The following is a 27,803-nucleotide window of genomic DNA, read 5'->3' on the forward strand; positions in this document are numbered from 1 at the left end:
GATTGGCAGCTTCTGCAAGACCAAGCTCCTTTTCTTTTTACTGCCCGACAGGTAACAGTCACTCCACGTCAGACTTCTCTCCACCCCTGTGTTAGGACCCAGCCGGTCCTCTCCCCAGCTTGCCCACAAAACGTCAATCTCAAAGGAGTGCAGTGTGTCTGGGGCGGGAAAGCAACTCAACACGTAATTTCAAGGGCTGCTTCGCCTCCCCCCGAAGTGGGCTGTTTCATGCAATTTTTCTTTTTTTTTTTTGTTCTGTTTCTTTTTTTGTAAGAACTGGAATGTGTTCCTTCAGTGAAATCTTTAAAATTAAGGGTGAGGGGAAGGGACAGGATCCCAGAATTCATCTTAATGGTCCATCATAAACCCCTGAAAATAGGGGAACAGATTTGAAGAGCTTCTTAGCCTCAATGCTACAGGGACCCTGGCATAAAAAATACACATGCGCACACACGCTCAAGAGCGGGCTGGCTCCAAAGTGATCTTGCATAAAAAGCATTTTGTGCTGACAGTGGCACACAAGTGGATGGTGATTTTTCACAAATAGCAACAATTCTGCAACATCTTCCTCTTCTTCCCTTTTACTTTGTATCTTTCCTATTTCCGAAAGTTTGGTTTTTTTATCCTATGCGTGGTTTAAGTACTAAAATTAAATCAAATAGGAAATTACAGTCAGCACCAGTCAGGAACTGAACCTGGCTATATTAATTGGTTTGTGGTATCCAAATTCCTGGAAGAACGAAAGAACAATTCTTGCTCCTAACGCTAGGGCCACATCCATATGTTTCCATTGTCTTTTTTACTTTTACAACTAGAGGTAGAGTCATTTTGTCCAGTATCTAAAACAGCATGATCCAGTTATATTGTTATTACATTAATATACAGTATCCATCCTATCACAGGTATTGAAAGTGCATGAAAAAGTCTAACCAAGCCAATTCAATGACAAATAACAGTGTACCAAACATCATATAAACACACCCGCGCACCCACACTCACACGTAGTGTATATATATATTTATAGATTAATTTACAGTATCAGAGTGTTGTTTAGATCCAGTGGCATGTGCAGAAATATCAGGCAGTTGCTGCTTTTCCTTCTCATATTCTCTTCAATTCTTTATTTCCAAGATAGACGGGTTGTGGTCTAGGATTGCCAAAATGATCTTGTCCATATACTGTCGCAATCTATAATTTATCTCTTCCTGTTCTTTAAGGGCTTCCATGAGCTGAAACACAACATTTCAAAGTTAATATTGAAATATTCTCACTAATTTACATAATAGCATGAAATTCAGACAGGTGAGAGACTAGCGCCTGCTCAGGATCACCAATTCCCTTTTGTGAGGTATTCTACCTCTAACTCCTCCCTGTATCTCTATTAGAAACAATCTGCATGTTAAAGATCTTTACTATTAAGGAAGGCGGTGAACTGTCATCACCAGGAATCTTTTGGCAGGTCATTTGAAACAAATTCTCCATCTAACACACCAATCCATCCCGCATCCACACCACGGATGAGCTTCCTCATCTCAGTGCAAGAGCTTCATGATACTCAATTTTTTTCATACCTACTGTAATCTAAAGCACTTTGCATGAAAGGCTGCTGAACAGAACAAGGATTTCAGTGTTTTGCACTGGGAACAATATGGGCTGCCTCTGTATCATGTGCATACTCTCTCAAAAAACTACCAAAAAACCCTAAAACAACACCGCTACATACTCCTCAAGAACAACCCCCTGAATATTCTATGTTCTATATTAAAGACATGTTTCACTAGACCTTTGAGCTGTGAAAGGCCCCTCAAACTCTCCAAAGATGAAGACTGCTTGCTTTTTATACTCCGCATGTTTAATGCAAAAATGACAAAGTTGCCCAGGAGTGTCAGAGCCCCAGATCCTCCTAAAACTGATGTAATTTGGGTGTCCATTTCCATTAGCCTTCATAAAATTCCCACCCTGAATCTGCAGTTTCTTACCTTCATTTTGATTATACAGGAAAAATGGCACAACGGGAAAAGTTTATGCAGGTTGGTGAGGTTCACCAAGCCTGGGCCACAGTTGTAAGGCACTTTCCTCCTTCAGAGGGGGAGTGCTGGGTATTGCATGCGCCAGAGTCATGAGATTCAGAAGGAGAAATAAAGATTTGTCTTGACAATAACAAAAGCCCAATTTGCTTTTACCTAATTAGAGTTCAACAATTAAACAGCCTTTCTTCACAGTGCTCTGTGGTTCAGCAAGAAACTCAAGTATGCACTTCACTTCACTTCAAGGGACTGCCCAGGAGCCAAGGCTAACATTCAAGCACAGATTGAGTAAAAAGTTTTGTCTCAGGACTCCTCTTGAAGAAGAAATGGGAAGTTCTGTCCAGAAGAAACAATTCCTTTTAATCTCCTTCATCACTAACCCGTCTTTTTCCCTGGGAGCTCTTCCATATCCATTGGCCTGATCTCACTATCTGTCCTGGAGCTTAAAGGAAGCTGTACCAGCTTGACTGAGCCCACATACAAATGGGTCTCCTATAATATCTTCCAAAGCATTACCAGATTATTACTTACACACTACCTACTTTCTCCAGGAATTCAGCTCTGCTACAGGGAATATATAGCTCAAATTCAGATCTAAGTGAGAGCTTGTTACTGAAGTAACTTAGAAATAAATCTAGAACAGAAAGTAAAAATTTAAGTTACTAGCTATGGTAATTTCTATATGAAATTACTATCATAATAGCACAATATCCTGTAAGACAGAAGATGTTGAAATAAATCCATTGTAAAACAGTTCACAGATTCTAATAATTCCAATTTCTTGAGAGAGACAAATGGAAGAGTTCTATTAAAAGGAGCATCCAAAAACACTTTAGATTTAAGGCAATCTTCTAACACTCTTGAACTCCTAGCAAAGCAGATTTTTCTGTTGTTCATTTGTCAGCTTCAGATAGTTCAACCTTGACAGTTAATTACACTGAGAAACGCATATTTTTGGATGTAGTACTTGATTAAAAAAGCATATTACCTCATCTCTTGATGCAGAATCAATTTCAGCAGCCAGTGACTGGGCTTTTGTTTGCGTTGCAAAGAGATTTTTAGCTTCGTAAAGACTAAGACTTAGGATCTGTCCATTAAGATCATCATTTTGGTCACGAAGTTTCTGATTCTCCTATTTAAGAATGATAAGATATTGCTTTTAAGTTCTTCCTACAAGGTTTCATTAAAAAATAAATTTTTAAATTCACAGGTAGCTCGGATGACATATGGTAAGGCTGCAAGCTAACAGCAACTCTCTTACCACCAGCGACAGGTCCTCCCTGCCTGAATCCCAGGTGTTTCCTATCTGCACAATTTACAATGCCTGTGCAAAGAAGTCCTAGACAGATGCAATGCGGGACTTGTGCTTGTGTGGGAAGGGGGGGACAAAATCTAAAGGCAGTGTGCTAGGGGTTGCAGCTATAGGCGTTTTTTCAAAGTAGTCCTGTACATTTCACATGGATCAAGAGGCCCTTCCCTGCTTACCTGCTTCAGCCGTTTTATTTCATGCTCCATCTCCACCTCTCTGGTTTTGGCATTGAATTCACTCACACTGGATGAAGAGCTTCTCCCACGTCCAGGACGCTCACATTCCAGCTTGTACAGCTGCAAGTGCTCCAGTTCCTTCCGCAAGTCTTCAATGAGCTGTGGGCATGCAAGCAGGCCGTGTCTCTCCAGCCTCTGCACAACCAGCCCTCCCGGCAGCAGCCATCTCTGTGCTGCACCTCTGTACTGACACAACCACTGTGTGAGCCTGCTTGAGGCTGGACATTCCTACAATACATCCCTTGCTCTTCTACGGAAGCACAGGTCACTTAAACCACTTCAGAGCTGGAAGCAGCTCTGATCTCTAAGCTTCATGTCCGAGAGGCATAATTCCCCTTGCAAACTTAGTAAAGGAAGTGTTAGGGCACACGTTCAAGGCTGCAAATTCTCAAAGAGTTGTAAACCCTTTCAGTCAGTGACTGCCACTTATTAGGTATTCTCGCAGCATTCATCGCCCTATGGGTACCCCTCCCGTAGAAACACAATCCAGTAATGCATTCACTGGATGTTGATTTTCAGCGTTCACCCTGTCTGTCCATTCTTTTTCAAATGAGCTTCCACGCAGATGAGATGCGATTGCCTGATCTTACATCCCTCTTCACACCTACCTCTTGTGTGGCTTCCCTCTCCTTGTTAAATTCCAGTCTGTTCTGCCGCAGCTTGTCCATCATTCTCTTGTACAAATCCATCTCATCCTTCAGTCGCAGACTAGTGTCTTCTAACCTATCTGACATGCGTTGCCTTTCCTAGAATAAATAGGGAACTTCATAGCTAGCTTGCAAGGGCATGAGCCATCTTCAGTTTTACAACATGAATCTATAGACACAGCTGGTCATAAGCTGGCACGCGTCTCAGGGCACTCCTGCCACTAAAAGTGACCACCGTTCCAATTCCATCAATATTCTTGTTTAGGGAAGGAAAGTTAAAGAAGCTGGGCCAATCACTATATGAGTTTGCTCTTACATAAATCAAGCTGCTGTTAAATTGCTCAAGCACTCAGGAGTTTTGTTACCTCATCTAATCTCTCCGTTTGTGATTTCAGTCGTGTGACAGTGCTTTTCAGCTCACCGTTTTCTTCTTCCAGTTGCTGAACCCTGTGTCAATAACAAAAATCTTACAGCAAATGCCTCTTCAAGAATGCAGACATGCAAAACGGCATGCTCTAAAAAGCTATTTCACTTGCAATTGATAAAAAGACCAAACAAGAAAATCTTCTAATCTTAGCTTTTTTTCTCATGAGCTATTGAGTGCTTTCTGTTTGTTTGTTTTTAGGGCCAAAAATGCCACGCTGACCCTCAGATTCTTATGCTCCTAACAATTGGTATCTAAAAAGAATTAAGTAGGAAGAAACAAATGCAGACACACGTGTTTGCTACAGCTGGTCACAATTCCCTCCTTGAATCCATGCCAAATATCCAGCTAAGCTGTCTACATGGGACACGTGGATTAAAGCATTAATGTAAACCATCCTCCAACCTTTTGGGCATTAGACATGCAACTGCACAGCTACTCTATAGAACTACTAACCTGTAACCATCTGTGCACTGTCTGGTTGTGAACAGCCTACATTTACACCCAAAGTAAAGATGAAGAAAAGAAGAAGTTGTACTCTGTTGTGGGTGTCACCAAGACATTTGTTACCTTGTATTTAGCAGTTCAATTTCGGTGCCTTTCTCTTTTTCATACTTGCTATATGCTTCTCTATGTCTCTTTATCTCTTCTTCCAGGGTCTGTTCTGCTGATGTTTCTTGGTCTTTCAATAGTTCTTCTAGTTCATGAACTCTAAGGAAAGCAGATCTCATTTCAGTAAAAGCTTCACAAGTACTTTAGGAAAAAAACCAATAACTGTGCAACTTCATTGCCCCTCTCTTTCCTCCCCCATTCCTTTATTTCATTCTACTTCACCATCTTTCTTGGCATTTAACCTCTCCCAATATCTCTCTTGGTATTTAATCTTCCCAATAAGCATAGAATTAAGTAGTATCAGTTCATCTATTACTCTTTCATTCTTAGTCTCAAGAATTTGGGACTATGACCCAGCCTTCCGCTCTTGCTATGTGCAAGAAAAAAATCCAACGGCAACCTCTCTTATAACAGAAGAGCTTGCTCTGTACAAGTCAATAACATCTCAGTACTGACAAACTTGCTTAGAGGGCCTCTGCTTGCTGAAAATCCAGCAAGGCAGCCCTATTCCACTTGGACTTCTCAGATGAAGCCTTATCTTATTTCATCTGTCAGCGCTAGGCAGAAGACTTGGTCATATTTTACAGGTAGAGATGTTCCTTCCCTCCAACTTTGTTCTAGCTCTGCTCTGACATGATAAAGAGAACTGGCTCTGTGCTTTATTACCTGTGAACTAGCTGTGTGTTCTCTTGCTTCAGTTTGCTCTTCAGGTCACCATTTGTCAGGCTATCATTCTCCAGTTCTGTCACCTTTTTTTCTAGGTACGTTACCTGGAAGGGGAAGTGGAAAAGAATTGAGAGTTTGAATTTCTCTTCAGTCTTTCTAATTGTCATTTAGCTACGCTATCCTTTTTAAAGGGGGCGTACTTCCCTGCAAAGCCAGCAGCAAAATTAAGCTCTGAAATTCTGAGTTCCCCAGACCCTGCATCTTCCCTGAGAGCGATCAATGCAAATATGCAGTAAAGAAGTACTAATACAATGCCTATACCTGTACTTGCACAGTTCTTGCACTTTTGTGAAGCAAAGTCCTAATATTAATGGAATATCAAGGACATTTTGAATGAGCTACTTCGATCACTGGTAACTGTGAGCAAGAGAGCTTCGTCAATTGATGCATATCGCCAACAGGATTTTGTTGGGTACATTAATCGCAACGCACACAGCTTCTCACCTTTTCAGTTATATCATTATCACAGGAGTCTATACTGTCTCTGAACAGGTCTTCTGTGCTGCCATTACTGCTGCTGAAGTTACTGTTGTGGAAGAGTTGTCTGAAAGATCAGAAGGATAACATTTTGCTTGATGAGGATGGAAGAATTTGGGCGCTGTCTTATACCCTTGGCTTTGCACTTTGAGTATCCGATGCTAAAATCTGTGCAATCATTTCAGTGACAATTACCACTGTTTAAGCACAAGTCTTACAAGAGACTGGTAGCTAAATGAAGTCATACTGAGCACAATCAATGACATTAGTTCCAGGGTGTGAGTTCTTTATTGCTTTTGATAGGATCTGCCACCAGCATTAACATAGTTTAAAAACTACTTAGCCTTATTCACCGTACGTACTGAGTTGTATTTGCCTTATTAGAAATTTAAAATAAGGTCACCACTGCGCACTGATTTGTACAGTTAATCTAGAAAATTTCATGCACTAAGAGCTTCTTTAAAAAAACAAAAAAAAGAAATCTCAAGCAGTTCCCACTACAGAATAGTGTCAGAATACATAACACTGGAGATTATCTAAAAAATTCTTGAAACTTACAGCCCTCCCTAGCCCAGGGCTGGTTCATTCAGTCAAAGGAGGATCACAATTCTGTATGTCCTTTTTTAAAGGGATGCTCTTGCTTTCCTTTGCATTTCGGTAACAACAACAACAAAAAGGCCCACATTATGAGGGTGAAAGAAGCAATAGCTGGACTGATGGAGCAGCATTATAAAGGAAGAAAGTCGGCAGACAAGGAAGCAACTATCTGCGTTCTTAACAGAACTCCCTCCAGTCCAGGGGCCTGCTCCAAGACTAGCAGTGGCTTCTGTATTCTGTAACATCCCTATCCAAATACAGGCCCCTTCCCTTGAAAACTTGTCTTGGCACATTTTTGTTTTCCTGAACTTATTCCTCCCCTTTCCTCCCACTCCCACTTATGGAATTGTTACAGCTGATTCCACATGTATTCATAAAAAAGTTGAAGACTCTTACCTTCCAAAAGCTGTGCTTGATATTTTCCTGTTAGGGCTACATGGATACAGAAGGAACGATATAGGAATTAAACACTTATTTGATCAGTGTTGGATTCAATCTTAATTTAAACTCCAGCTGAATTGCACAATGAAACATAACATTGACTTTTTTAGTAAAGTAAAAAATACGATTCTGTGAACAATATTCTTAGACAACGTAATCAAAAGCTGCAGTTACCGACAATGTGAAGATGAGTGAAGCCACAAATTACTGTGATCATTAATAAGTCAATCTGCAAATACTGTTATATTTAGCAGAGATTTGTCAGTGTAAATCAAAGCGAAACTAACATTAGAAACACCACAAAGGGACACTGAGTTAGTGATGGACATTTATTCTAGATTCCCAGTTTTTAGATGATTTATAAACAGTTAGTTTATCCTTCCCCATAATGCTTCCCAGTTCAGCACAGGAACTGAGATGCTTTCCACTTTTACAGTTCCCTTTTGCAGCCAGAGACTACTATCATCTAAATGAAGGACCAGACTCCAGACAACAGCATCAAATCAAAATATCCAGCTGTATCTCTTGAAAAGAGGCTGTAGCATCTCTGTGGGCACACCGATACACACCTCTTTGTCAGAGCACCGCTCTTTTTCAGCCAGGTACATACAGCTTCACTCATAAAATTACCACAGCCCTAGCCAGTCATGGTCTGGGTGTTAGCAGGCTCCTTGCCAGGGCAGGAACATTGTTCATATCAAGTACTGTGCTGCTGTGTCATCAAGAGAAGAAGCAGTGCAGTGCGCTCTGTGCCAAGGACTGCGGACAGGCAGGATTTACATTCAGTTTCTAGGGGGAGCTAGAAGCCCACCATATAATTTCCTTCAAAAACCCTAGATAATTGTTGGAACCACTGGATCCTTTCCAAGTGCTCAGCACAGTTTAGAAGTGGATGGAGTGGCACAGATAGAAATGTAAGGAAAAAGCTGAAATTGCAAAGAACCCCAAAAGTAACTTCTGCCACAGGATTCATCATTTTTCCAAGTTCCCTTGAGGACAAAAAAAAAAAAAAATCCCACAGGAACGAAGTACCTCTGCTGACCAATAGCTTTAGGAGAGGTGTATATAAGGTTATATGCATCAGCTAAGGACCTGCCAGATCACTCCTTCCGACTCGGAGAAAACAGTAGCTAACTGTAGATCAGATCACTAAGCAGCACAGCTGACCCCACTTCCTGGGAAAGATTCCTGGAAATATCACTTGCACTCTGCAAAGAGCTCGTTGGTTGAAATATTTGAGTTTATTAATGCTGTCTGCACCTTAAGTCAGAAAAATACTTACTAGCTAATGAAGAACAGCATTTTGGTTCAGGCTAGATGTTAAGGTCTGAATTTCTTACTGTTTTGTAAGAACAACACATGTGTAAGACAGAATGGGATACAGGGAAGGAGAGGGCTCTTTCTTCCTCTCCTCCTGCTACTAGCTCGTCCCATTTCAAGGGGGCATTGCTAAAAGCAGTGCAATAGGCTGCTTACCTGTTTGCTTTCAAGTTTTTCAGCCTGGCTTCCAAATCGTTGAGCAGATTTATCTTTTTGCAGCACTGTGAGCAGTAAACATCCAGTAACTCGCTGTTATAAACATGCCTCATTTTTCGTGGTGTTTGGCCAGCGCTGTTTGCAGGAAAGGAGAGATGTTACTGGCTATAGTAACCAACTCACAACAGATTTTCCTCTTGACTGCGTGTCTGTGTGTCAGAATCACAGAAGAGGGGCTTTGGGAACCACCTCTAACCGCAGCTCATCTAACTCAGAGGCGATGATGGAGAATGCTAGTCTTAGGGCAAGTCTACCTGTCTGAGTTGAGGCTTTACAGAGAGCGTGTTCTGGGCGTCAGTGCAAAGAATCAGTTTGGGTGACTGGAAGAATAGCACAAGGTATACAGAGTCCATGCGATGCACGTAGCAAAAGCAGCTACATTAGTAAGTTCCACCTCAGCAAAGTCCCCCTCTCATCTTGCCCATTTTGCCACTAGAGCCTGGCATGCAACCTGAAGAGTCTTTTCTCCAAGAGAAAGACAGGAAGATGAAAAACAGAGCGGTCTGGTAAAAAGTCGTCACATGAACCCCCTCAGATGGTAGGACGGGAGGAACCCTAGAATGAGGAGGAAGGGAGAAGTGGACACAGGTCTAAAGAGGAGACAACAGTAGCTCTTGGCATGATAAAGAGAAAATAAACTCAAATAAAAGAGAGCAATCATGGCATGAAGTGCACAGAGCCCCAGGAATGGGAATGGAAAGGGCTGCATAAGCCTGAGGAAACAGGGGATGAAGGACACAAGCCATCATCAGGAAGGGGCAGTGGAGAGGGGTGCTGGCTCTGCATGCATGACAGAGGTGGCAAGGTTGGATTGCAGAAGTGCTTGAAACACAGGGTAGCACATGGGGGTTGCATGCGGAACAGAGGGATGCAGTGAACTTGTCCTGTGTTAGCAACGAAGCACAAGACCTTCATGTGCTATTGATCCAAGCAGACAAATCCTAGAGCATCTTCATGCTCGGCACTTCCCCAAACCTGCTCACCCAAAATCCTTCCCCAAGCAAGGGATTAAAATCAGTAACTGACGTGGTCACAGGACGTAAGAGCTACAGAGACTGAGGTCACATCCAGGAAACTGGTGGACTGTAGCGGCATTTCCAGCTCCTAACAGACAGCAGCTACTTGCTTATAATCTCCAAGACATTCAAAGTCAATATGGATGCTTGTTTCAAAAAAACCCCTGTCCGTATACAGCACTTCACCTTACAGGTTAGTGCTAAGGATTTGTAGTATCAGAACATGAAAGAAGAGTAGCTCTCTTGCAGGTCTTCTCTCCACTGCATCAGGGCTGGTGCATAGCACTAAGCACTAAGCACTGGTTTCCAGCTTGCAGCAGATAACTTCCAATACTAGCCCCTAACTGCGAAACCTACTGTCTGCAATAGAAAGAAATCTCTACAAGCAAAACAGCCCAGTTATTTCAACAGAACCCAGCAGAGGTTATCAGAAACAACATATTTACTATAGCTCTTATTATTAAATGTACTCTGTCAATCGCAGGACAGAAAATGAACTGATAACATTTTGCTTTTAAGGTGAGTCTATGTAACCAGTGTAAACTCTGGTATGGTCACCCATGCTCAGAGAAGAACAAAATTGAAAAATTGTTTGTTAATGAATAAGGAGCAACCTGGAAGATACAGATGAGCCAAGGTCAGAGTAGGCGTTGGTTCTGGTCTCATCATCAGGGCATGGGCTACTGGGAGTAAAATCCACATCATCTCCTTCCCCATAGTCTTCAAACTGTTCTTCATTACTGATCAGAGAGGCGGTGGAATAAGTTGAGAGGTCAGATGCTGCAGAAGGGTTGTGAGGACTTGACCTGAAACAAGAGGTCAAAACGTCTCGAAGGCCGACTTTGATAGCATCTCACCTCACATGGAATCGTCCACCTTTACAGCGTGTTCCCTCATTTGAAGTTGTAACCCACTTACTTTGTGCTAAAAAACTGAAATGCACATCTGATGTGCATTTGACACAGTGCCTTGAAAGACAAGAGCATGAGAATCTACAAACAAGCTACCTGTGAGATGGTTTTGGATCAGCACAAACCATTTCACTTTAAAGAGCACACCTCGACAATCCTCAGTCATCATTTCCACGTGGTGGTGAAGACTGCTGCTTATGGGACTTCTGCTCTGAATGCAGGAACTGTGCAGACAACTCCGAAATGCATGGGATAGTGAGAAGAACATGTACAAGACAGGCTGTCGCTCTACTCCACAATCATACAGTTTCCCAGTAAGCCCCATAAACCCTCTCCCACACCCCATGAGCTCCAGCCACTCTCTTTTGTGTGGCTGGAAACAAACTTCAGCTCACCACATGCCACAGTCACTAAAGCTACAGGTGTGACCTAAGGGAGGCTGAGTTCCTGCCCTTCCTTCCATCGTGACAAAGTGTGTCTTTCAGAGCAGATATGGACCAGAAGAAAAGGGTGCTTTACTACCAGAGAAGTACCTGAGATAATGCCAAACGGGTAGGGAATAGTAGGACCCTGTGACCTCAGAGAGAGAGGACATATAGGTAAACAGGTCAGCAGAGCCAGGCACCATAGGAAAGCAGCTGGCAGAGCAGTTTTGAGCACATCACATCTAATACAACAGAGCACGTTTGCTGCAGAGGGTGTATGGTGATTCTCCTGCCCAAAGTCGAGACCACCCTGCAGTCATGCAGTGTGCTGTCTTGCAGAGGCAGATATTTTACACAGGTTTGCTCAGCTCCCACCTTAGTAAGGCATTCAAACAGACAAGCCAGTAAATTCACATGCAAGTTCGTATAAACAAACTTCTCCCTAGAGAAAGCACACATCTAAGGCCTGAAATGCATGCTCCACTTGTGAAGCCCTGGAGTTGCTTGACATGTTACTGCTCCTACCACAAAGCAGAATCCAGCACCTCTCTGCAATACAGACAAGGCACTGATTCAATCTGCTGACGTTTTGTGCAGATTGGGTTAAGTTTTTAACTTCCTTTGCTTCAGTGCATACCGCTTGTATCTTCAACTCCACCAGCTGAGCTATGGGACAGTAGCTCCCAGTTGATGTTGTTCTCGAGCAGCTCAACAATATTGCCTCCTAGGTTTCTTTTGAGTCTACCTTGAGCCTCTTAACCATGCCCTGCACTTTCGGGGACAAGGAGATTGCTCTTCCTGCAATATTATACACTTGTGAGTTCTAAACAAGAGATGCAACAGTGCTCCTCTGGCAGATGGTGCAAGCATTATTTGCATGTCCCTTCCCTCCAAAAGCAATTAGTAGAAGAGGAAGCCTGCCAATGTTTCAGATGTATGCTCTTTTGTTTCTCCTGTTTTGATGAGATCCATTTATAACCTGCAATTCATTTATCTAATTCACTTTAACAGAAATTAGGGCAAGTCAAGCCTGGCACACTATTAAAGGATGAAGATAGGAATACTTATACTAGAAATAGATCAAACTTACCTAACAAGGCTCCTTGGCTGGGAGATGGATTAGAGAGAAGCTCCATGCATCACGCTAACATCTAGTCATAAAGAGCTGCTGTGCCACAGACATACTGTGTATTGATAAGTTTTTGGGTGACTATGATCTGTGTAACTGCAACTGCTGTTTTCATCTCAATGTTGCTACACCAAGTCAGTTTAGGAAGAAGCTTCTCATAACACTTCCACCAGGGATGGAGGTAAATGACCAGTCCTCAGTTGGGATGATAACGTATACTTGGCCATAAAATACACTCTCCAGCATAATAGCCCTGGAACACCACCATTTGCTAACACATTGGAGTGCAGCAGCCTTATCCCTCATGCGTTGCCTGGCTAAATTTCTCTGGTGGCAGCTATGCCAACAGTCACCACTGCTGGACCCGCCTGATAATGTTGCTTAGAACTTGTAATTTGTAGTTATTCTTAAGTTTTGCCAAACTTTAAACTGCTTGGGTTGAAACAGTCCGTGCTCAGGGTAGATCCTGAACTCATAACTGTCTAGGAATCGCATAGTCATTTTCAAGGGAGTTGCTAAAAGCAGCTGTTTTTCCCCATTCTAACACTTTCTGAAGGAAGTTTTCAGGTTTGTTTGTGTTTTTTTTTTTTTTTCTAAAGCTATTTCCTGTTCGTCAGAGCAGGACGTCACAGAGGGCTGACACATCTGATACACAACCCACCTGCTTCTTCAACAAGCAGGTATCGTGATTTGGCCAAGGTAAAAGTCTCTGTCGTGTCTTTTAACACAAAAGCATGAAGCTTCCCAAGTGTTTTCCCACAGATTTACCAAAGCTGAGGCGGCCTCAGAGGATAAACCAAGATCTATTAGTAGCAGCACAGTAGCTCTCAGCAGTTCCTGCCCTCCCTAGAAGGAGGGTAGAGGATGCACAATGCCTCCCTCACCCCCTTCACAAGAGCCTGAATGGCAGAGCTGGGAGGCAAGATACTCATTTCAAACACAGTGTGGGTACAAGCCAGCCACCGCAAGGACAGATGCTTTGAAAAACTGGGAATAGCAAGGCAAGGAGACAAGTTTGATAACAAGCTGATGAAAACTGGAATTATCTTGATAAAGTCTCCGGGATTGCTTGGGCAAGTGGGAGAAGGCCAGATCTCAGCTAGCTGAGAAATTCAGGAGAAGAGTAGGAATGAGGCTGCACAGAGAGCACCCAAGGAAGCCCAGGAGAGAGAAGCAGGACTGCCTTAGCAATGGAAGAAGTTCAAGAGGCACAAACCAAGATGACAAGCCAAAAATAGGGAAGACAGGGCAGAGGCTTACAAAGCAAGTTCTGTCCTGTGGTACTGCATTAACTCAACAGGATTACATCAAGTTGGGTCCCTTTCCCCCAGTCGGCTTTTACCAACACCCCCCCAGGTACACGCCTGGGAAGAGTCAGGTTAGGATTACAGAGATGCTCTCATGTTAACAGCAAACTATGGTTACACACGCACATGCCAGGATGCCCTGTGTTAAACACAAGTTACTGTTGCACACTAAAGGTTATGGAAAATTAGAAACACACAGAATTAACTTGGTACATGGAGTTGCAAAGCAAATCTGCAGAGCCCACATCTTCAGATAACTAGATGTACAAAAGGCTAAAGCAGCATTCCCCATATTGCACTGCTTTGCAGGAAGTATTTGTTTTTATTCTAGCATATAAAGGTTATGGGAACACAGAAGATCCTAAGTTTGGGGGATGCCAATGCAGCGATCCCTTCTGGAAAGACCCAACACCTTCACTTCAACACGGAACATGCAAGTCCCATGAGCGCTCACAGAACATGCCAGAAGGAGCCAGGCTGAGACTGTCTAAGCCACTTAGAGGACCTGGACATCCATCTCCTTTATATTGTAAATGGATATTAAGTTTCTAAATCCTTCAGGCATCCTCAGCCTCCCACAGTAGGGATTAGTCACATAAAGGCTCCGTCCTCCCTGGTCCTTTTGCACATGCCTCAAAACAGGGCTGCCATGGGGCAAAATCACCACTCACTTGTCACCAGGCAGAAACAGGCCACCAAGCACACCGTCCTTCTCCTCACTCCGACATACGTCGGAAGCCTCCGAGCTCTGGGCACTCTCAATAGCACTGTCCATGTCAGACTCATGGTGAACCTCTTGCTGTGCTAGAGTCATCGCGTCGTCATCAGGAAAGAGCTCTGACTCGCTGTAGGCGCTTTCGCTGTCCAAGTAGGCACAGTCCTGGATTTCACCACCCTGGCAAAAGAAGAATTGGGAGGCAATTTAGATCATCCTTCAAGGAAGTTAAGGGGATACAGGAGAAGCAATAACCCACTCTCTGGATGCCCTGATAAGCAAGAGGGATACTGAATAAAAGCCATAAACCAAAAAGGCTGACCTGCTTTACAAAGGCCAGTTCCTGCAAGCCCCTAAGGTAGCTTGCACCTTCCACAAGGGCTCAAATACTGCCTCTGACTTGGTGTCTCTCTTCTATAGCAGAGAGGGACACAACACCCAGGTATAAAATGCAATCAGTTTTGCCCTAATTGACTATCAAAATGCACTTGAAGTAATAAATATCCTCAAAGTTTTTATTATAAAAAGAGGCATCCTTTGAAAGAGATAATCACAGGACTAGCTCTCAGTGAATTCATGCATTAATATTATCGATTAAACAAAAGCAAGCCGGATGAGCCTAACAGTTTACTCTGAGGATGGGCAAAAATCTAAAAGGTGAAAAAAAGAGTTGGCAGGTGTTAAAACATTTATGGTAAGTCTTGGTGACAATCAAAGATATAAGAGAGCAGGAAAAAAAACCCTAAAGCCATCTGTTCCTGCTTCCTGGAACCATATGTCTTGATTAAGTATCAACTAAAATAAGACGTCATTCTCATTATTCCAACACTTTGCTCTTGCTGTTCGTCCCCTCTATCCCCTTCTTGCCCCATGAACACTCACAATAGCCAAGACAAGCTGTTTTCTATTTGCTTGTCCCTGAGGGACAAATAAAAATTCTTATTTGAAAAATAAAGCCTAAGATTTGACTCTGTCCTTTGTTTGATACGCAGCAACACAATACTGCTTTGACAATTCCCATCCAGCGTGACACAAATAACTCATGACTCCAGAGCAAGTCCTGCAAATGCTCTGACTCAGAGCTCCACTCCAAAGCTCACCTGCAAGCTCCAGAACTATTGCCAGCAAGTCAAGACAATCGCGCATTTAAGGCTTAGTTTACTGGCACAAGTAATGAAGCATTTCATTCACAGGTACACCTCATATTTAGGCCCAACTGTCATCCGCCCAGCTCCTTCCCCAGGAATCCCAAGGCATTGGCAGCCTGGCACCACCGCAAGCACCAGCCGCCCTGCTGGCAAGCACGTTCAGTGGGACGCTCTTACAGTGGCACCGCTTGCAGCAGCACGGCTTCAGGTAAATCCCCGTAGCCTCTGGACACTCCTGTGCTAGAGCCACAGAGGCTTAAATCCCCTTTTGCAGAATTAATGATGTTCTATGCTGACGACACCAGTTTTTTCTCAGTGCCTTTTTCACCTCAACATGAAAGGAGTCAGCCAGAAGCTGCAGCTTTTTAAGATTTGCAAAAAGTGCTACTAGAAATGCAGGTCTCGCCTTCCATTTTTTCCTGAAATACCAATTTATATGACTGTGAAAACTCCTAGCGTATGGAGGTTTAAGAAATTCAAAACAACCCCACCTGCTCAAACCTAGTTAACTAATGAACACCCAGGCAGTCAAAAGGACAGCTTTACCTGCAGCGTTTGAATCTCTAGGTACATACTCAGAGCGGATATCTGGATGCTTTTCTAGCTGAGCTTTCAACAGGTCTTCCAGATACACAATTAACATCAGTAAGACACTTCAGCACTATACAATACTAAGCACACTTGTATATGCTTTCTCCCACTTTTCCATGTCAGCCTTATTAAGCCTGAAACTTTCCCTAGGTATCGCTCCAAGAGATGTCCAAAAGGATTTCTTCTTGGTCTACGCCATGTAGTATTTATTGAAGCCACACTGCCTCACACAATCAAATTTCTAGCTCTGAGCCACAGCACCTTCAGCATGGCCACGACCCCTCATCCGCAGGGAGCTGGTGGTTGGCAGGTCAGACACCAGCGGTGGAGTCTGCCCTGGCCCTGCTATAGCCCCAGGTTCTTCAGCACATCTTCTGACCTGCACCTTGCATCCTCACAGGCAAGCACGGATAATGACACAGTTGCTCTTTGCAAAGTACCTTGGAATCTACAGACAGCACAAGCAGTAAGATCTTTTTAGTAGGTGTTGAAAAAGTAAAGATTGTTAAGAGCAATTATGTTTCAGAAGTATTCAGGAGTGTTTGTTTATCTAACATTTCCCCGAAGTTTCCTCCTGCATGCTAAGCCCCACAGGCACAGAGCTCCTGTTTCTCTTAAAAAGTTTAATGCAATAAAGCCCTGACTGTCATTACGGAATTGCACCAGCTGGTAAAAGTCTGATCCAGGAGGGAAAGAGAGAGGCACGGAGCACACAGTGGATTCCTGAAGTAGGAGTTCGCAAATCAAGGGAGGAAAGGAAGAAACAGCTCTTGCACAGCCCTACCTCCCAGTTAGCACGTCTTTTTCAGACGTCTTGGAGAAATCTCTGCAAGTTTTTACAGCAGGAAAATCTCACCGGTATTAAACAAATTAACACAAGAAAGTAAAGGTCAAGAAGATCATGAAAGACTCCCTTTTTGTTCCCTGTAGGTAACACCACACATTTGCTTTTTCTAATAATAGCAGCCTAGATGCTCTTTAAAAAAAGTCCATTAGCAATTAAGTGTGCAGTGTCATCTATAAAGGCTAAGGGCTCACTTTTCTTTCCTGTCCCTTTATGGCAACCCAATCTTCACATATTTACTTCTATTAGAGTACTCCTCTATAGCTACAACACAGACTGCACTGTACCCATGCTGGTCAGTACCACGTATTCTTTGCCAAAGTGTAATTGTTCTCCTAAACTTTCACTTCTAAGCTCCATGAAAAAAAAAAAAACAAGAAGAGAAATGAGCTTTTGGAGGCAATGACCCATCATAAGCCTGAACACCTGCTTTACAGCTTCTGAAATGCCTCACCGCAAGGCTTGGTACTCCTCCTGGAAGCTGGTCCTCCCTTCTGCTGATCCCATCCTCGAGCTGTAGGGAGCTCCGTGACTGATGGGGACTGCATAAATGAAGAATATGGGCCAGCCAAGCTCCTTTGAGGAGCTCCCCCTCAGCTGCCCTCCACTGCTTCCTCACAGCGGGGAAAGCGGACACCACGTCCCAGGCTGCCAGCTCCTGTCTTCTCTGCAAATCTGCCACCTACCCCACAGACCTGCGCAAACTAAGTGGATGTTTATGAAGCACATCTCAGCTGCTCTTCTGAGTACCGGGCAGCCAAATCACGCGCTGAAGATCCCAGCCCTTTCAAAGCAAGCAGCACGACAAACAATCCTGCCAGGGAGGCTTAGCTCCAGCAGCTGTTTTCAAGTGCTCAAGGTCCACCTACAATCAGCGCTAACGATGTACAGAAACTAGGACCAGTGACAGCCACTGTGCTGAAGCCTGCATGACTGTTTTCTGTGGGTAGGAACTACATGCTTAGCTACTAAGCTATAAGAGCTTAGGGGTGGGGAATCACTACACCCCTAATAATGCAGTGTTTCCAGGCACAAGAACACCTGACGTGCAGCACAGAAATCCTGTAAAGCGTGGGACTTGGATAACACCACCGAGGTGTCTCTTCAGCTCCCTTGGTGAAACCAACCTTCAGTGCAACCGTCACAATTACACATTTAATGAAAAGTTTTCCTCTGTGGCCTAAATAACCAGTAGAGCACCTTTAAAGCAACTAATACAGGTTAAGAAAGCCACTAAAGAAGTCAGAATTGGGGCACGTCATTAGTGAACAATATAGAGGCATCCACACCTTACTGACTAAAGCTGTAAGATATTTGAAGCTGTAATTGTTCAGTGATCACAGTTTCTCACAGGACCATACTTTCAATGATGCCATCTAGCACAAGCTGCTTAGAGACCACACCTAAGGAAATCAAACTCCAAAAAAAAAAAAAAAAAAAAAAAGAAAGAAAGAGAAAAGAAAAAGAAAAGGCTGATTGCACAGCTTAACCTCTCAAATTATTCCTTCATAGTTTAGGTATCTACAGTACTTCATGTACCAAATTAGAGGTTGTCAAGAATAAGTGTTACTCAGGTAGCCTTAGAAGAGCTAACTAGTTTAAACAGTATGTTAAAGATTAGGTGGCACTTCTATCCTGAGTCATTTGTTTCCAGTGTACATGCCATTAGCCGAAACCAGTAAGAGAATGAGGTTCCGACGACCTGAACATGAATCACTGTGTTTCTCATTCTGCTAGGCAGTTCCCTTCTTTGTTGGCTGAGTCAAAAGAGATGAAGTTGCTGTTTAGATCTTGGAAGATTCACATAAAAAAAAAAAAAAATTCAATGAACGTTAAAATACCACCAACACAACATAGCTGCTGGTAGCTTTAAAGCAGTAAGTACTTTGCACTTTATCTAGTCGGATGCTCAAGATAACTCCAAGTGCTTCACCGGCAGTCGGCCAGACGCTTGTATAGCAACTGTTGAATATTCAGCAACAGTTTGCTCTATAGAAGCACCTGCTGCCCAAAGATCCAAGGCTACTTCACAGAAACTAATGAATTCCCTTCCTCGAAAGAGGCAATTGTGTGGCTGCATTGAAGCCAGATGAGTAAGCACAGGCTGCCTTTGCACAGCCACCCCAAACAGAAGCAGGAGCCAGAAGACAGCGATTCCCATGGATTCCTTCTGATCTTTGTGGGGCAGGAAAGCGGCGTCAGCATTAGGTGGGTATGGGAATACAGCTCTGCCTTGCCCTGCAGTGACCCGGCTGGGCTTTCCCAGGTTGGAAGCAATCCCTAAAATCTGCACATAAAGCAGCTGAAAGCTGGTAACTTGGCTGACAGACAGGCTACATGACATGCCTACATCAATACATTCAGGCTGGAGAGCAAGCCTAGTTAAAATTCGCTCCCATCATAGCCAAATCACCACAGGCCTGACATTTAGACAGCCTCCCAGTACTCCAGAGGAGACAGGGAAGAAAAGAGGATCCAAGTCTCCCACCAGTGGGCAATTTGATTAGCAAGAGCTGGAACCACCGCACACAGCCAGAAACAAGAAATGCCACATGCACATCAGCCATGGCACTTCCCTCACCAGGACCATGCCCCCGACCTGCACTCGTCCAACAAGCTGAATCTGCTAGCTGTGGAACAGATGCAAGTCTGAGTCCCTGCACCCCCCTGCACCCTCCCCATGCAGTTTCTTCCCAGAAAAAGTGCAGGAAAAGTCACCTCACCACAACTGGAAGGGAAGAGGTGCCTTGTGGAGGTGTGCCAGGCTTGGCGGTCTCAGATGAAATGTTACTTACTGTTGCACATCCATCACAGAGAAAATCCAGGCTCTCTCATCTTTATTTAAGCAGCCACTGCATTGGAAGGCAAGCATTCTCCTAATTACTGGGTAACGAAGAAGGGTGTGAAGCATTTCTCACCAATGTGTTTTAGAAACATGCCACTCCTCTACAAATGTTTGCATATTTACACCAAGTGGGCTATGAACTTTTTTTAAAGCACATATTCTCCCCCAACATATTTCCTTTCCTTTTCAGTTGCCAGGCAGAGGTGGGGAAATGCTGATCTACCCTTTGATCTGACTGGAAACAGGAGAAACTACGTAAGAGGAAAATGCAGAAGCGCCAAGTGAGACCACACTTCTGCATCTACGTCCACGAGGAAGCTGAGCGAGCGACTGCCGGCTCTCACCCACGCAGCTGTGGCCGAGCACAAGGCAGAGCAGCAGCTGCCACGCGCAGCCACGCGGCTTGCAGGTAGGTTGATGGGGGAGCGAAGAAGTCATAGAGACTGCTTCCATCTCCTGCTGCAGCATGGAAGAACACCAAGTCTCCCCACTCAGCTGGGAGTTTAAAATCTCTCAGAGTTTAAGATCAGTGGGCAGAGCAGGGTTATTTTACTAAGCTGTTCAAATAAGAAGCTATTTTAGGACCACAAGTCAATTTGTTCAATGCAATAGCTTCCTCCGACTGTTTACTTACTCAAATATAATATTTGAAGCTCAGTTTAAGGCAAAGCTTCACACATTGCTGCTGTGGAAGGGACTTCTAGGGGCAAGTTTATTCCTAAGATCCAAATCCAGGATTGAGTGCTGGACAGCATCCTGGAAAGCTGGTGAAAAGTCCCCAGACAGAGGGCAAGCTACTGGTGCAGAGCGCAAGCAGTGCACTGCCAGCGCCTGTTTCCTTGGCAAGATAACATCTGTACCTCATACAATCGTGCAATTCAAGGACAACAGGTTTTGACTGAAAGACCAAGCTTCAGCTTCTGGGCTGTTCAGGCTGAAACACACGAGCAGAGGGCACAGAGGTTCTGAAAGGCCGCTTTGTGCTCTGGATAGGAAGTTCAAACTGATGTGCCTTTTCCAAGGCAGAGGAGAAAGGCAGCGTGCAGCCTGGAGCCAGCCAGGGAACGGCAGGAGTCAGGAGTGTTTGCACTCTGCTACCTGTCACTTTAATTGGCCATAATAGACATGCCAGACCTCATCATGCACAGGGTCTAGATCCAAGCACTCCTTTTCACAGGTCATTGCTTATGCTCTGAAAGTTTTAACATTAAAAGACTTTAGCAAACTGCTAATTTGATCCTCCAAAGAAAATAAAAAAAAAAAAAAGAAAAAGGCTCTTTCCCATTACTTTCAAGTTGCATCCCATCACTCTCTGGGCTGCTTCCCACTACTGGGCTACCGTACACTCATCAGCCATCACTGGAGGCTCAAAGCAGTGAGCATCCCTTTGCAGAAGAAGAATACACCCTAGTCTGCAGTGTTAGGAACAAGAGTACATTCCCTTCACCATTGGCATGGACGGGGCCAGCACATCAGCCATAGAGTTCAGAATAAAACCCACCCGATCATTTGGCACTTTGTTCCAACATTGATCAGGGCACTTTTAGCTCTGAGCTGCAAGACAGTTTCCATTCTCTTTCACATACCTAAAAAAGAGGTGCGAAGCAGCACCATGCTGGTATGCCATGAGGATTTCACAGGTGTCACTCAAACTCCAAAGGTGTCCACTCCAGTAAGAGCAGGAATGAGACCATATTATCTGAAAGAGTCTCTGATAACATTTCCAGTGTAAAATGCTTTTGACTGTGCAAGCTGCTGGACCTCTGCAGACTAGTACCACGGCCCTTCCGATACAGCAGCTGTATGTTGAAATGAGCTGTGATCAACTCCGCATCGCCTTTGCAGCATGCACAGGGGTGCTGCAGCCCTTGGTTTAAAAAGGCTGGTATACAACTAAAAAAAAAAATTATTAATGATATTTGCCTAAAAAGATCTGCACAGCAGATAATAAACGTGACATAGTTTAACCCTCTTGAGAAGCCTTTGCCTTAAGATGAGACAATTTCTTTCTATTTTTAAAGTCAGAACAGCAGTAACAGGGAGGGAGGACAGAAAATGTCAAACTCTTACCAGGGATCGTTCCCTGGGACTGACGCTCAGGCCTGCCCCTGTTAAACCTGCCCCTTTGGGCAACGGGGCCAGTGAAGGTAGCTCTAGTATAACGCGGGCAGTAGCATTTACCGTTATGTTGGTATGGACAGTTGGTGACAAAATTATGAAGACCACTATGCCCTGGGCGCCATACGGCCAACCGCAGACCAGATGTCACAACGTTCCTCGCGCACAAGAAACGCAGAGCTGCAGTTCATAGTTAAAGACACTCCAAAGTTAACCCCAGTTTAGACCAGCCTTAAGATCAAGGGTCAGAGGTAAGCTCAGATTACGTTCTTTTGAAGCAAAACTACAAGCGAACACCTATACCATGTCAAAGAGAGCTGGAGGCTGCTTGCAAAGAAACGTCTTTATTTTAACCCTAAAGCGTAGTCCAGCACTCGCTTCTCAGTTCAGTTCCTTAATTAACCAAGTCTGTAAGTTACAATACGCTCTTTGCAACTGGTGTTTGCTGCTCAGGAGACAGCTGAGCTCATTCACTAACTTGTTTTCCTTGACAAGCCTCAAGGTCACCCAGTCAGGTACTCAGTAAATAACAAAAAACTTGCATCATACTTGCCCGCGGGTGCTGCAAGCACATGGGTGAAGAGCTCTTTGCGCAGACTTAGTGCTGCTCCAGACCATGGCTGGGCGAGGAGGGGAGTACTCCTGGTACCTCCAGGAGAACCATTAGGCACAAACAGCGTGAAGAACAGGAAGAAGCTGGGCCAGGCAGGAACGGTTCTGCCTATATCTAAGCTAACTGCTTACAGGAGCCCTGGTCAAACTCCCTTCCCCCAAAGAATTTGGAAACTACAATATTTGCATTTCTTTTCTATACTATTGCAAGTCTGGCTTCCAGCAAACAGAAGGAAATAAAGACATTTAAAGAAAAACAAAGAAAATAAGATTTTTGCCTCACAAATCATATTTCTGTCTTCCCACCCACCTGGGTTAGATTACACTGCAGTCTCCAGAGGGGAGGAATGGTTGGGGAATGGGAGCAATTTCAGACCCCAAGAGGTAGAGAAACATCTCGAGTTTCCCCAGCACAGTAAGGAATCCAGCCATGCTTGATGATGAGTAGTTTATGTTGGCAAGCAGAGGGAAAGCATTAAGGATGTGGCTTTGCTCTAGTTTATACGGAAACACTTCCCAGAGCTCATTGGTCAGTCTGAAGGCAGACAAGCCTAAAAACTAATTTACTTCATGTTTAAGAAATACTGAAGTAGCTCTGAAGAGCTCTTCATTAGGAGGAGGAAGGAGCTCCAGGACCTTGGCTGCTCTTCAGCTGGTGGCTGGCAAACCACAGGTTAAGGCGTCTCTGCTGCAGGAATAACTGGAATTGCAGCCTTTACCCAGCAAAGTTTGCAACCACTGATTTTTAAGAATTTTCAGTCTCCCTATCTATTTATAAAAGGCATTTTATTTATTTTTAAAGAAAGGCTCTCACATACCTGCTCTTTTATTTTCTTACAATGAAGTGAAGCCACTTATTTGTAGAAGGGCTTCCCTTTATTATTTCTTGAAGTCTGCCAAGCATATCATAGTGCGCGACACATGACATACACAAATTAAGAACCCAGTGATCATAAACTCTGGCACATTCAGCAGACTGTGTTTTTTCACTTATATGGTAAAATACAAAACATGGCTTATTTTAGAGTTTATAGCTATGCGTAGGCAGGAGATATTTCTACCTTGAGCCTGCACAGACAAAACAGATAGGGACCAAGTAGAAATAATTCATAACAACATTAGTTTGCACACTGAAAACAAGATTCAAAGCAGAGCCGTATCCAGAGACCCCTACTACTAACCAGCAGTATTAGCTGCTACACAGCACCCAAAGCACTGTTTTATGTTGTCAGGAAGCACATACAGAGCCTGTCTTACGTTCAGTGCAGCGATCAACCTAAATGACTATGGAAAGAACAAAAGGAATTACATTATTATGCTGCAATTCAGAATTTAGGGGGTCAGCTACCCAAACATGGCGATAATTTGAGAATATTAAAGTTTGGATAATGGTTAACTCAGCAGCAACCCATCATTAGTTTTAAAACCGTTAAAATATTTCACTAGGGCACTGTATTCAAAAGACTGAAAGTGTTCAGATCAAGGTATGCTCAACACATGTAACAGGACTGGTTAATGAGTAACTGAAGCAAAGCTATTCCATTCCCCTTGCTATTTTGGCATGGAAAGCGTTTTGTTTTGCAGCCTTTGCACATGGCTAAGATCCCCTAACCACTGTGGCAGTAAGAGCCCTGACAAGGCAACCACAGCTAAGAAACATCTGCACGTCAGGTGGCCTCTGGGAGATTTGCTGCTGTTTGCAGTAATTCTTCAAATAATAAAGTTAAAAGAAGCCTATTAAATGAGATTTTAAAACTGCTTGAAGGCTACCACATCTAGCAACAGGAACAGCTCAAGCTCCTCTCAATTTGGGCAGATGCTGCCAAACAGCCACTAGAAATTCCACAATCTCTTCCTGTACTCAGTTGTGTGAATACTATTCCACACTACTGCACATACCTGGTGGTGACACCATGCTCTTCCCCCCTCCCCAGAAATCAGAAGGGCCACAGGCAGAAAATCACTCTCATCACCAAGAAGTTCACACTTCACTTCTTACTGAGAACCAAGAAATGATTAGGGAAGGGCAATCCAGTCCCACCTCTGGGAGCAACCCCCCATTCAGTACGCCATCTGACCGGTAAGATTATTTTTAACAGGAGCAGCTATGATAGCGTATTAAAAGGGACCAAAAGAATCACAAATTATACTGGTATAAGAGCTTGAATACAGGTGCCATAAAGTCCATGTTCAGGGAGCCTATTCTGAACCTATTTCAGAAGGGTTCTCTCATCTGTCCCTCCTCCTTAACATAAGCAGTTAAATCAGACAAATAACGAGGTCTCTTCCAGATAAATTGGTTTTTTTGTGTCCCCAAAGCAACTAACCTTATAAATCTGCCGGAATGAATGAAGATTATTGCTACTATCAAAGCAGCAACATTAAATCGCCACCCAAAAATCAGCACCAGCACGGCAAGAGCGAGGATGGTGTTTGCTGTCCCGGGATCGTGGCCATAGGTCACTTCTGCATAAGAGAAAAGCACAATTGCCTTTCTCCACTTCAGAGACAAACAACTCCAGACCAAGAACTGTTAACATCTACGCTCCCAGCGCTGAAAGCTTCAGAGGAAGATCTCTGCTGTGAACTGCTCTTCTACGCTGCCAAGCACATATAGCACAGGCCCAACGCTACTCAGTTAAGTACATCAGAGGCTGTACCACTTCACCGACTGCATTAGGGCAACGCAAGTCCCACATGAGGGCTACATACAAGATCTGTAGTTACAGAACAGACTGTCGTGACAGCCACATACTAACCACAAATCATTTTTTCCTGGCTATGTCACCAGCATCCCAGAGCCAGCAAATGCATTCAGAACCACAGTTGGGTATTAAAAACATTCAACAATAAGTAATGGCAATCCAAACGCATCACCAGTGCCACAGAAAATAACTACAGAACAAGCCCCTTGCTTGCGTCCACCCTTAAAAAGTACTCTTTTCTCCTCTTGCCCTTTTAAAGATTTAAAGTCCAGATGCTCAGGCGTCTCCAGGTGACAGACCTGAGTGCTGCAGGAGGCTCAGCTACAGGAAGACACCCCCTTCTTCCCCGACACCCCCATTTCACCATGCATGGCTGCCGAGACACAGCCACAGACGGTTTTGCATTTTCCTCACATAAAGAGTATTGCCAGAGCTCTCCAGGACCTGCTCACTTCCACAGCGAGTCCAACCCTTCGGCGCTCACGACTCCGGAGTGAAAAACCCCTCCCTAGGCAAACAAGAAAGAAAAAAAAAAAAACCAAACCCCAGCACGGTTTCGCTATACCTGCGTATTTCCTGGATTTCAAAACGCTCCGTGCAATCATGAAAATGCAGATACCGCAGCAGAAATCACAGAGATGCTCTTCCCCCCCCCCCCCCAACGCCCCGCACCGACCCTGCACACACCAAACCCGCGAGTCTGGTGGAATTCCATAACCCACGCCCGTGGGTGCGTTACCCTCCGCGCTGCGCCGGGCACTGCAACGCGGAGCAGCTCCACGAATCCCCCCTTTCCTCACGCCGCAGCCCCGGAGGGGCAGAGCGGGAGCCCGCGCCGGGGCTGCGGCGTGGAAACCCCCAACACCGCCGCAAACTTCCACCTCACCCCGCACGAAGGTACCCGCTGGCTCCCGCCTTCTGCTCCCGGGCTGCCCGTCCCCGGCCCGGCACCGGGAGGACGCTGCCACCCCCACGCCCCGTCCCCGCCCAGCAGAGGGGGGCGGGCGGAGGGCGGCGGCGGCGGCGCGTCCCCCCCCGCCTTCGGCGGGCAACAGTTGGCGGCGCGCGCGGCCCGCCCCGCCCCGCCGTTGCTAGGCGACGCGGGGGGTTCCGGTGTAGGCGCTCGGTACCGGGGTTCCGTGACGTTACAGCGCGGGGGGTCCGGACACGGACACAAACGCGGGGGCGAGTCGGGGGTTGGGGTTTGTTGTTTGGCGTTGGTTCCTCCTGTGAGAAACTGTTCGTGTGAGTGACGCTTCCCCGACCCTGCTGGTGGTTTTAGTCGTGATTCTTCAGTTTTGATCAAAATTAACCCTAACAACGGGTAAAAGAGGAAGCTGCTTGGGGTTCCCGAGAAGTGAAATGTGGCTTAAAGCCCGAGTAATTCTAAATATATATACCTCTGTGCTCAAACCTAGGGCAGCCAGAGACCTGCTCAGAAACGCGCGGTGGGAAGGCGGAGGTCACGGAGCAGACCCGGGTGAGGGCAGGTAACGCTTCGCCTCCGCCCCGGGCAGCTGCACCCACCGCCTCTCCCCCGCGGTGTCGGCGGTGAGACCGCAAGGAACGCATCTGACACGCCAACGGAGGAATTTTTACAGACCGATCTCGGGTTTCCGAGCCTTCCGAAGGGGCTGCCCTGGCGGACAGGGCCCCCGAGGGCAGCGGGGTGTCGGGTCCCTGGACGGGGACAGACTCTGGGGACACCAGGGTTCACTGGGGATGGCCTCGCCTGCTTAGTGTGCCCTCATTCCTACAACCGGGTGACAATAAAACGCGTGTATGGCCTCCCCATGATGGTGATGCCAGTCTGAAACACCCTCAGTGTGCTACAAAGCAAAACAGATCCTGTTAGGAAGTGATGTCTGTTTTGTCCGTGATTTTAATCCCTTTAGTTACAAGATAAAGAAAAGCAAAACAAAAAGGCTGAGAACACTCACACTGCCTTCATTATTTTAAATTCAGTTCACTTCTTAGAAGTTGTGTAACTTCCTTTTTTTGCAACACGTTGTAAGAATTGTGTTTACTGTGCTGTCTGTGCTAATAAAGAAAAAATTAAAGAAATAAAATCTGTTTCTGTGGCTTTGCATCAGAGGACTCAAAGCCAGAGGATGGTATTCAAACAAATATTTTCTGCAAAACTCCTGTCCAGGAGCCAAACTCTGCCCTTAGTGACTGTCACAGTTTTCACTGGAGTGTTACACGCGGAAGGAAACACCATCCTGCAGGATTCAGCCAACAGACGAGCACCTCCCTCCCAACCGTAATGGCACTGAAAGACTTGGAAAAGGAAAGAATCCCCAGTCATTACCTCGCCATTGGATCCAGCCATATTCCAAAATCCTTTTTAAAGTTAACTTTGGGTGTTTCAAAAGCGTTACGTAAAGATCTTCGTGGCTCACTTT

The 27,803-nt window shown here is 44.8% G+C and overlaps 1 protein-coding gene across 3 annotated transcripts in view; it reads right to left on the reverse strand.

The window, feature by feature from the left end:
- Positions 1 to 269: 269 nt before the first annotated feature.
- The window catches only part of RAB11FIP4 (RAB11 family interacting protein 4), a 125,877-nt gene continuing 98,343 nt past the window's right edge, over positions 270 to 27,803 (reverse strand). For all 3 annotated transcript variants that reach the window (XM_075169586.1, XM_075169587.1, XM_075169588.1), the window contains 12 exons: positions 14,492 to 14,715; positions 10,663 to 10,854; positions 8,973 to 9,107; positions 7,452 to 7,487; positions 6,426 to 6,525; positions 5,922 to 6,025; positions 5,214 to 5,354; positions 4,585 to 4,666; positions 4,181 to 4,318; positions 3,513 to 3,671; positions 3,016 to 3,159; positions 270 to 1,229 (listed from right to left, as the gene is read on the reverse strand). In XM_075169586.1, the coding sequence (XP_075025687.1) occupies positions 1,113 to 1,229; positions 3,016 to 3,159; positions 3,513 to 3,671; positions 4,181 to 4,318; positions 4,585 to 4,666; positions 5,214 to 5,354; positions 5,922 to 6,025; positions 6,426 to 6,525; positions 7,452 to 7,487; positions 8,973 to 9,107; positions 10,663 to 10,854; positions 14,492 to 14,715 (1,572 nt within the window). In that variant the 3' untranslated portion in view covers positions 270 to 1,112. The remainder of the gene's footprint in view (positions 1,230 to 3,015; positions 3,160 to 3,512; positions 3,672 to 4,180; positions 4,319 to 4,584; positions 4,667 to 5,213; positions 5,355 to 5,921; positions 6,026 to 6,425; positions 6,526 to 7,451; positions 7,488 to 8,972; positions 9,108 to 10,662; positions 10,855 to 14,491; positions 14,716 to 27,803) is intronic.

This window comes from Calonectris borealis, chromosome 20 (genome assembly GCF_964195595.1).
Source record: "Calonectris borealis chromosome 20, bCalBor7.hap1.2, whole genome shotgun sequence".
Lineage (NCBI taxonomy): Eukaryota > Metazoa > Chordata > Aves > Procellariiformes > Procellariidae > Calonectris > Calonectris borealis.